The sequence below is a fragment of the Meleagris gallopavo genome, chromosome 5, assembly GCF_000146605.3.
Source record: "Meleagris gallopavo isolate NT-WF06-2002-E0010 breed Aviagen turkey brand Nicholas breeding stock chromosome 5, Turkey_5.1, whole genome shotgun sequence".
Lineage (NCBI taxonomy): Eukaryota > Metazoa > Chordata > Aves > Galliformes > Phasianidae > Meleagris > Meleagris gallopavo.
Genome location: NC_015015.2, coordinates 33,326,716 through 33,337,294, shown reverse-complemented (window position 1 = coordinate 33,337,294; position 10,579 = coordinate 33,326,716). Strand labels below are relative to the sequence as shown.

Sequence of the window (10,579 nt, the reverse complement as noted above, 5' to 3'; positions counted from 1 at the left end):
AAAAAAAGAAAAAACCCATTAAAGTCACTCACAAGTAATAAATAGAATAGATGCAGTGCTGTCCCAGAGAATAGACAGAAAAACAGCACCTCTGCTTATGGCATCTTCAGCCCTATATTCTCTCTTCCTCTGCAAAAACAAGATGGCAATGCAAAGTTTATAATTTCTATAAAGACATGAGTGTATACCCATGGTGGTGGCAGCTGTGGCAGGATATATTAGGACAGACAGCAACTCTATGCACTGGATCCGTACCACTTACAGCTATTGCTTCAGCCCAACCAACTTCATTTAAGTGAGGTGTCTGAGCTAACAGCCCTTGTGGTCTCTCTACAGTCAGCAGATGAGATGGGTATCTTCAGCAGTTGCCTCAGCAAACTTGAGACATGACTCACTTTCTAGAGATACTTGTTTGTCTCTGCTCCCTGTAAGGGAACATAGGATGACCAGACATCTAACTTGGGTGCTTCAGCTAAATGTTTAAATTTAGAAACAATTAGTCACAGCCTCAGATCCCACACACTTAAGAGTTGAACTTCCCCAGTCTTTGCTGAAAGAAAAATGTTCCCACAGAATATCTTTGTCTGCTACTAAGGGAATTCACTATATTTGTTGATACGGATTCCACCATTCACAGACTAGCCCTGGAATTGTAGTCAGTTTTCACTGACAGAAGTACAACTTTTTCTGTGGTCCAAGGATGCTCTAAATCAGACTGGTCTGCAGGTCTCCACTGAGTGACCTTGTCATCCTTCGGTTAGAAATTTTTATTCATCACAAAACTGTATTTTAAGAAGTCTCATCAGTTTGAACTTAGTATTAAAAAGCAGTTGAAAACACTGGAGTGTGTATTCTAAACAGTATGCATGGTTCTTCCTGAGCAGCTATAATGGAAGTGAAGGTGATTCAGAATTATGTATCATTGTATTTGCAGTTAATTCTGTTAATATTTGTTCTTATATTTTAATTCAAACTCTGTAAACTGCATCAGACAAAAACAAAGTGTGAAAATATTTAAAGCTCACAAACTTAAAAAATAATAGATGAAGTGTCACTCTAGAGAACAGATGTTATTTCCTTTTCCATTGTTGTCGTCATAATTTGGTCCTTTTAAATCATGCAAATCCTAAACATTAATCCATAATAGTACAAACTTAAAATATTTTTTGCTCTGTGGTTACAGAGAAATCCTAACTAGAATTATGGCCACCTTCTTCAGTGTTCTACCGTTTATTATGTTATATGCAGTTGAAAATAGAACAATGGAATGGCATGGAATCTCTTTAAATGGTGAAGAGTTTAGAAGACTTTTTCAGTCATGCCCTGGAATTCATACAGTAAGATCTGCCATGTCTACTTTGGATCTACTACATAAGCACCATAAACACTGTGTGATGATCTCTTGTAATTAGCAATGTAATACTCTCAGACTGATAGAGGAAATTGTATCCACCACACTTTAATGTAGCCAATCTAAAATTATGCTTAAGTATTATTCAACCCAAATTTGTTTAAAATGAGATTATTATAAATTCTGTATTAAATAGTGCTGGAACTGTAATTAATAGCACATGTTCTAACCATCGTTATTATGCTCCTTTTCCAGCTTTCTGAAAACAAAACACTAGAAGAGAAAGCGTCATTTTAACTGGAGCTATTTCTGTCTTTGAATCTTCAAAAAAAAACCAAACATCGTTACAAAAGTAGTTGTACCAGATAGCCACTGTAGAATGATGACAGTATGGGGTGCACAAGAACATTCTGGCTCTTGAGATTTCATTTGCTCTATCCCTCTGATTTTCTTCAGGGAGAGTAATGCCAGCTCCCTGCTTAATGCTTATACTGTCCTCATCACGAATTCAGTATTGAAGGAACATAGTCCTAAACTGCTTTGAAAAAAAAAACAACAAAAAAACAAAAAAAACCCACTTTTGAAATATAAAATATCAGTGGCTATTTTGAGAGCAATGACCTAAAGAAATTCTTGAGTATAACCTATAAGAACATGCTTTTCTACCATGCTTTTACTTCTCTGAAAAATCAACTAATACTCTTAATATTTTTTTCTTTTTTTTTTTAACAGTAGTAACATCATGCTGCTGTTTTCAAAGTGGTATGTGAATATAAAAAAAAACAAAAAACTAGATTTCTTTTTTTCCCCTGAAAAGACATTCACTGGAGCTTTGAAGAAATATATCACAGTAGATTCAAAGTCTCACTCACCACTCTGCTGAAGTATTTGTCCAGAACCTCCACAAAATTATGAATTAGTTCATATACTGCCATCTCATTCTGAAAATAAGTTAAAAACAAATTAATGTCTTCAGGAGTAAGCTTAAAATTAATTTCTAAGAACTGTAAATCAGTATAAACACTTCAGCTCAGACTCAGTCTTCAAGGCTTATTAAGTAACAGTACTTAGTAATTTTTAGTCAGATACTTTTCCTTTTGTTTTAAAAATAAAATAGCATCTTTCTAGGTAATAGTATGGATTTTTTTCCTTTGTCCAAGGAAGCTGAAAACAGGGAGCAGCTGGGAATTCATTACACAAGAGACACCTGAAGTGACTGCAATGCTGATATTTGTTAACAAACCTCACCGCACAATTTTAAATGTATAGAATCACAGAACAGATTGGAAGGTTCTTTAAGATCATCCAGTTCCAACTCCCCTGCTATAGGCAGAGACTCCTCCTGCTAGACTGGGCTGCTCAAAGATCCATCCAGCCTGGCTTTGAATGCTTCCAGGAAGGGGACATCCACAACCTCTCTCCAGTGTTTCACCATCACAGAAAAGAATTTCTTCCTAATGTTTAGTCTAAATCTATCGGTTTAGGCTTCCAGTTTAAAGCCATTTCCCCTTGTCTTGTTGCTACCTGCCCTTATACAAAGTCCCTCCCCAGCTTTCCTGTAGGCCCCCTTCAGGTACTGGAAGGGCACTATAAGGACTCCTTGGAGCCTTCTCTTCTATTTACAAGAAATACATATTTTTTGTCGTGTCTAATTGAAGCTCTCTAAAATATACTGCAAATTCCATACTGGAAAAAAAGCTTGAGTTCTTGCCTATGATTACTACAAGCTTACATTTAAAGACTGCGTATAATTTCTTACCTCTGTCTCATTGATTCCAACGACTACGAAAAGGGCTGCATACTGTCGGTATACCAACTTAAAGTCCTTATACTCAACGAAAGAGCACTAGGCAAAAGCAGAACTTGTCAAACTTAGTAGCTGCCAGTTAAGCTTGAAACATTATTAATCTTTCCTTCATGTAAAGCACATAAAAACCAATGGTTTTCCCAGTGTCCAACAGGGAATTTTGATTTAATAGAAGTTTAGGAGAGTAACTTTTACATTAAACCTTTCATCTATTGACAGAAAACTTAGTACCACTTCTTATATGGATCAACTGGAACATGTAGAACTGAAACCATTTGTTCAGGGTTGTAATTCAAGGGCAGTCAATATTTCTTCTAAATTTTCAATTAGAAGCACTTACAAAGGAGGGAACTGAAGATCATTTTCATGTTTAAGAATGGTCAATCTTATAAATATTAAGTGTATTAGATAGTCAAACACAAGGGAAAAATCCACTTGCAGTGTTCATCGTCAGTCAGGAGCCAGTAGATGGTGCTGTTACACACAGCTTTACAAATAACCTTTCCCTAAGTAAGATTTTGCTCAGTCCTTGAAATGGCAGCATGCTTTTAATTCTTCTGGTGAAGTTTCTATTTAGACGTGCTCTTGCAAGCATATGGAGGAAGTTAATTTCTTCAGTTGCTGTTAATTCTGTGAATCTGCAGTTTATGTGGGTTTTTTGTATGATTTTTTTTCTAGAATTAAATGTGTTAAGACCACTGTTCCAGGACACACAATTAATGAAAAATAAGCTGAATTCAGAACACAAATTAAAAAAAAAAAATGCACTCATAGTCACATTTCTCACTAAATGGAAGTCAGTGATCTTGAATTTTTTTGCTAAGTTTGGTACTTTTCTTAACCAACAGCTCAGTTATGTGAGCCATGAAAGTGTCAAGTGCAATCTAATAGAAATTCCAAAAGCTGAGTTTTCTGACTTTTGTGCACAAGAAAAAGAAAAAAGAAAAAAGCTTAAAATGAATTTTTGGCCCAAGATGGCTGACAAATATGTTTAAAAAAACAAACATGTTTTAGGTAGTACATGATTTGGAATCTTCTCTAACAAGTTTTTTGTTTAAAATTGGAGCTATCCATGCTATACCTCCACCCTTCTTGGCAGAAGACTAAGGTCTATCTATAGATCACTACTAGAGAAGCAATAACAGGAAAAAATAAATTATTCCTGGACTTCTGAACTCTTTCAAGCAAAGGAAGTCTCTTCTATGACAGTGATACAGAAAACTCCAAAATCATTATAAGCTCCAGAGAAACATTTATTCAATACAGAATAACAGTTCATCTACATGAACACTATGCAGAAACATTTTTGTTCTTCGTGGGTTCAAATTGAAATTATGACCTACAAAGAAAACTGATATGTTTCTGGAATCACTTATGTGCAATAAAACAACTAGGGAATTAAAAAACTTACTTGATCCTTTGAACGAGAGAGACAGTTTTTGATTACTTCAGCTTCCAACATTGTCCGCTTATGAATTTCTATATGCTCATAATACCTGGAGAGCCTAGTTTGACCTTGTTTGTTCACCATAAGAAAAAATTTTATCATTTTTTTTGTTGATTTCAGTAGTCAATTTGAATTACTGATGTAGGAATTTAGAAGAGTACTTCTGTGAGGAGAGAGAAGGAAAAAAAAATTAGAAAACATAGGAGTTAAAAAAGATTTCTGAGAAAGTGTCCAGCCCAGACTGGCACTGGAAGGAAGTGTAGGCTCTGTAATTGACAAAAACTACACATGGGGCTTAGGAGAAATTTCTAAGGAGAAATCTGTTAGTGTTAATCACTCAAAATAGCTTAATCTCTAAATAAGTATTAATCCATACAATGTTACTGAAGTACAGAAATGGAGTATAAATATGCCAAATACAAAGTACAATGAAAAAGACTATCAAAAAGAGCACAGAATATGCTTACCATACAAAAGCAGGCATTTTTTTCATATTATTGAAAGCAGGCAGAAAAAGGTAAGCTGCATATATATATATATATATTTTATTTTTTTAATGAGGTTTTTGATTATTTTCTTCACTACTAGAAAATGGTCATTGTAATGTTTTCCGTCTGATCCTGCTTGGATCAAGGACTTATTGGCCCTTGTGTTCTTGAAGCACACACATTGGCAAAACAGCAGCTACTGCAGAAGTTATTTCTTCATTCCGGTTTTAAAGACTTGCTTCTTGCCTGGTGCTTTAGAAGTTATAATGCAAATACCCTTTCCTAATATCTCAGAACTCCTAAGAGAAGAGTACAATGCAGCTATCTGTGTAAAAAAACATGTATCTTAGAGAAAAGGGAAAAAATAGAAAATCTAAATCTTATATGGTAGAGATATGAAAAGTCCCAACATATTGTGCTGATGTCAATTACTGCTTACTTCTGATTAATATTGGCCACATAGTTATTTTCTGAAAGAAAAGCCATCTCTGTTAACATCGCTGCTATTTGAAGAAAATGATCACATCATACTGTAGTTTACTCCCTAAATAAAGAAGTTTAGATTTCTATATTAAATGCATCTACATTAATTGGACTTGATAATGAGAATTTGTTTCTTAAAGAAGTGAACAGTGATAACTTATGAATAGAGTTATCTACAATTTCAAAAGCATTGCCAGTAAGGAAAATGAAACCATAGGAAACACTAGGATTGTAACTGTAAGAGCTAATTAAATAAATAAAACTTATTCTGAAATATGTATCACTCTTACCAAAAGTGATTAGAAGATGTTGTACGGGCATTTCTTATCCTTGAGAAACTACCATTTGGTTAGAAATGTTTTAAAACGACATATGTTGGAAAAAAAATCATACACCAAATCCACAAAAGTCAGTCAACAATAAAAGGAAAAAATCCTGTCACTGATACGCAGCTTCATACAGACCTACTTCAGAAAAGCAGCCTGGGAGGAGCAATATTGCTTTAAAGAAATCTTCACCAAAAATATTTTGAAAAAAATTCTTCGACTGGATTCTTTTCTATCAGACATACTGCCCTTAGGGGAAAAAAAAAAATTGCTTTAATTGTGACTTACAGTTAGAGATGACAACTTTAATCATCTTCTTCCCTTTACTGTCCTCTACACACAACTCTTTACAGAGGTAATATATTTGAAATGGAAGAGTAGATAAGAGAAAATACCAGAGGATGCATCAGCTATCAGGGAGAGCTCTTCCTTTGCACTACCGTACATCTGCAAGAAAGCTTTTATCCCTCTTACTCTGAAAATTTCTTTTTTATCTGCTCTTGTGTAGGGCACCTACAGGGAACAAGAGTCCAGAATCAATACAGATGACAATAGAGTCTGCTTGCAACACTGGCGGTCTGTTTTCTCACCTCCTAGACAGAGTGAAGTCTCTTTATGTCAAGAAGAGAAGTACTCTCTGGTTTCCTCAGATGGATGAGTCAGGAATGTCAGTAAGCACTGCTGAAGTGCACGCTGCTTGTCCAGCTTTGCACTCTTCAGGGAGTGGAAACGGTTTCTGAGAAAGAACAAATGAGGCAACTGAGACACAAAAGGCCCAGATGGAAGTGTATTAAGGAATCTTCACTGTCAGGTGGCATTTCAGTCTGACATTTATGATAAAATTAGAAGGCAACTCCTATATAATCTTTTCTGCATTTCGTGTATGGCTCTATTTTTTCCTATTTTGTATTGCTGCCTTAATTAAAGAGGGGCAGTAAGAAGAGATGCCTTAATACTCAGAGGAATGAAAAAAGAAAAGTGTGCCAGTGAGATGAATCTGTCCTGTCCTTGAAGAGAGCTGGTGTATTCTGAATTATGACTAAGGAATATCTAACAGAAAAAAAAAGAAAAAAAAAACAACCTTATGAATTGATATACATGTATCCTATTGCAGGATTGCCCCTAATCCTTGTTAACCTAATCTTCCTACGTGCTTAATCCCTTTCTGGTGTTATGACTAATGTATATGCTTATTCTTTCATAAGGCCTGTACTATTTTACCTGCAAAAATACTTCAGACTCAAATTATTATTTTTTTTAATCCTTACAAATGCTCTTACCCAGAATCATTATAGAAATATGAATTATGCTGTAACAGAGGCAGAGCCACAGTAGTAGTCAAATGTGTCACCTGTCTTAAAAGACAGACATCATTCACAGTATTAGAGTAGGTGATCAACATCTTCAGAGGAGAGGCCTGCAGTATCACCTGTTATTTCTCTAAGTATTTTGTTGCCAGCCTCAAGCACAGCTTCTAACATTTTTTCCTCACACAAATGGCAGTAAAAGCACACAATCTTCTGCAGAAATCCTGGAATACATTTTCTATCTGATTTACATGTGAAATTATATATATATCTATCTTTTATATATATATATATATATATATATAACCAAATGCACAGCTGTGCATGTTGATGAGTGGAGAATGTCCCATTGCTCCATCAAGTTCCACATATTTCAGGAACTAGTTTTTATGTCCGACAAGCACTCTACTTAAAAAGATAGTTCTGTTTCTTCCAATGCAACTCCTACATGCTTTTCTGTGCATTCTCACGTGCGTGCCTGCATGTGTGCGTGCATATATGCTCAAATCCAACATGAATTACTATGCCTTTCTGCTTACAGAATCGAATGCTTCAAGAGAATTGGTGACAAGATGTGAGCCTTTCATACTGCTGCCATTATTTTGCTCATTTTAGTAATGAAAAGATGTTGCTATCTGAAGGCTGTTTGTCAGGAATGAATAGGCAGCCTCATTCCAGGTCAGTGGACAACTATCTGCATCACAAATGGGCTCAAGAATAGAAGACTGGAGGGGACTACCCAGATCCCCGATGGCCTGTCAAGACCAGCATTCCCTGTCACAGTTAGCCATGCATTTGAAATCGTGTCCAGAATAGCCTACAGTATCTGCTTCTGTATCTATGAGTACCTGTAATGCTCTGTAACATCATGGAGACTCTGAGAAACAAAACTCAAACCCACAAAAATACCATACAGAGAAGACATAAAACATTTTGAAATTGTGGTCTTTCCTTCCAAAGTACCAAAGTGTGGGCCACAGAGCGGCTTGTCTATTTCTTCCACAAGAGATTTCTTCTGTATGGCTAATTTGGCATACACATAAACCACACAGTGTAACTCCTGTGATATACACGCATTGTTACACTGTATTAGATCTCACCCTCATTAAAGTATCTCTTGCAGATAAATATCTGTGAGAAAAAACTGGAATCATGATTGGTGTAGGTGACTCACTGCAGCAGACTGATGCAGTATGTAGCTGTTGATGACCTACACCCTATCTTTAACTCATTCTACACCAATAGACAAGCTGAACATTTAACAACCCCCGCTCACAAAGTGAGATGCTTCTGGATTTTTCTGCCCCTAAGCAGGCTCATTTCCCTCGCCTGTTTGTATAGGTAACTCCAGCTTTGTACTCAAACTCAAATCCACCCAGTTTGCTTCAAAACACCATAATGGAAGCTGTGAAGGATGTGCTTCCAGGACGACAGCTCACTAAGCAGCGTAACCTCGTGAGGCACTGTAGTGCAGACTGTCCCTGTTGGTGAGTCACAACCCTGTACGCGTCTTTTCAGATACTTGCTGAGACCTCTTAGAGAGGCCAAGCCTGCAATACCTGTTCTGTGGATAAAAGGAGGTCTTGCATCTCCAGTGTGGCCAGCCTAGCAGATCTCATATGCAGTAATAGAAAACCCACTTAAACAATTTTAACTGCATCTCCAGTAGCTTATTTTGTCCAAGATTTCACCAATATCTGTACATACGTACTCTGACACACAGATTATAAAAAAGAAATAGAATCCCAGCTTGAGACCTCAGGCAATAGAGTTCTCATTCAAATTAGATTTCTGTCTGTCAAATTAAAACCTCTCTAGTCAACATTCACAGATGTAGAAGTTATTGTGCTACATCAAAGTTCTCCAACACTTTAGAGCTCTGAGTTAAAGCATAATTAAGAGATCGAATCTAGCAAACAAGAAACACGTGGCTGTATTTTTTATATATTTGTTTTGACAAGAATTAAACAGAACTGCAAGTCAGTAATTCACTGCTCTAACTCTATAAATGAGTTGATTTTCTGGACACGGGTTTTAATTGTGTTTTATCTGTACTAAATGTAGAACAAAATAGGTTAATCTGGAATTAAAAATGGCCAAGCAGTAGAAGTGCAAGTAGGGGGACAGCAGGTGGGCAAACATTTTTGAGGTACACACTGGTCTGCTCAACTTCCCAGCTACGAATTCATTGTGAAAAGCCATGTAGCAAATGAAGACAGTTCATACAATCGATATCTGTGTTCTATTTTTGTTCTGACTGTGGACAAGGCTTTAGTAAAAGTCATATCAATAAGAATAACCATTTTTGTACTCTGGGTCTTAGTGTTCAAATTATTATCCACCTAGAAATGAAACAACTTTGTCAATGTGGCTTTGAAATAAATCACCATATTTAACTGCAAGATCAGGAATTTTAAGAAAAGCAACCTTACTAACCCAGGGAAGCCAAGGAGGAAGGAAGCTGTAAAAAAGTTTTCCTTTGCAGTGTGGTTGTCAGAATGCTTTCTGAATATAGTAATGAAGCTAAACTGCAGCAGCTCCAAGATATTCAGCAGTGAGGAACATCTCAAGGGCTGGAATAAAACAAAGGGCTAAGCTGGCTGTGAGGTAAGGTGCAATTTTTGGTACTGATTTGATACTATCAGGGGACAATGAAAATATCTGTTGAGGTGGAAGAGTTGGATTCAGTCAGGCTGGTCAGTGTGGAAAAGGGAAGATCGAGGAAATGATGATAGGAAATGACTTAATGGAGAAAAGTCGGATAGGAACTGGTAAAACAACTGAAACAGCAACATGCACCTGAAGAGAGGTCAGCAGAGAGGAAACGCCAGCACTGGGACAAGCAGGATTTATTTTTCAGCTCTTAAGACTGCACTGTCAAGAATGAGCCCATTAAGGACACTGTCCATGTTCCTGCCCATATATACAGCATACACGTATTTTTAGGGAAGCAAAACCAAATCCCCCCGTTACTCGAGAAGAGGCGGCCTACGGATCCAACAGGACGTGGTGGTCACTTGGAAGCGCTGCACTTCGGAGCTGTGCTGTACAGCAGAGGATGTGTCGCCACATGCATGCTGTGCCACCAACCCGGGTTCGGCGGCCGTGGCACACCGAGCCTCAGCTGCTAACAACGCGCCCGTAACCCGCGAAAGCACCCTCGTGAGGTAACTGCTGATCTCGTTCTTCCCATCACGGAGGAAAAGTATTGCACAAATCCCTCAAAGACAACACCACGATGACGACCTTCGTTACAATACAATTAACATTGGGCACCGCCAGAGTACGCTTAGCCAACCAAGTCTAGAATCGCCTACTTGTGAGGCAAACCGAACGCCCCCGGGCAGCCCTGAGCACAGCCCCGCGAGGC

The 10,579-nt window shown here is 37.3% G+C and overlaps 1 protein-coding gene across 4 annotated transcripts in view; it reads right to left on the bottom strand.

The window, feature by feature from the left end:
• The window catches only part of AP4S1 (adaptor related protein complex 4 subunit sigma 1), a 14,943-nt gene extending 4,373 nt beyond the window's left edge, over window positions 1–10,570 (bottom strand). The window contains exons 1-6 of one of the 4 annotated variants that reach the window (XM_019615703.2): window positions 9,646–10,570; window positions 6,493–6,638; window positions 6,191–6,415; window positions 4,570–4,768; window positions 3,111–3,197; window positions 2,224–2,292 (exon numbers count right to left, since the gene is read on the bottom strand). In XM_019615703.2, coding sequence (XP_019471248.1) covers window positions 2,224–2,292; window positions 3,111–3,197; window positions 4,570–4,707 — 294 coding nt within the window. In that variant the 5' untranslated portion in view covers window positions 4,708–4,768; window positions 6,191–6,415; window positions 6,493–6,638; window positions 9,646–10,570. The remainder of the gene's footprint in view (window positions 1–2,223; window positions 2,293–3,110; window positions 3,198–4,569; window positions 4,769–6,190; window positions 6,416–6,492; window positions 6,639–9,645) is intronic. The other 3 variants (XM_019615704.2, XM_019615705.2, XM_010711644.3) reach the window with 3 other exon arrangements.
• Between the last annotated feature and the right edge of the window lie 9 nt (window positions 10,571–10,579).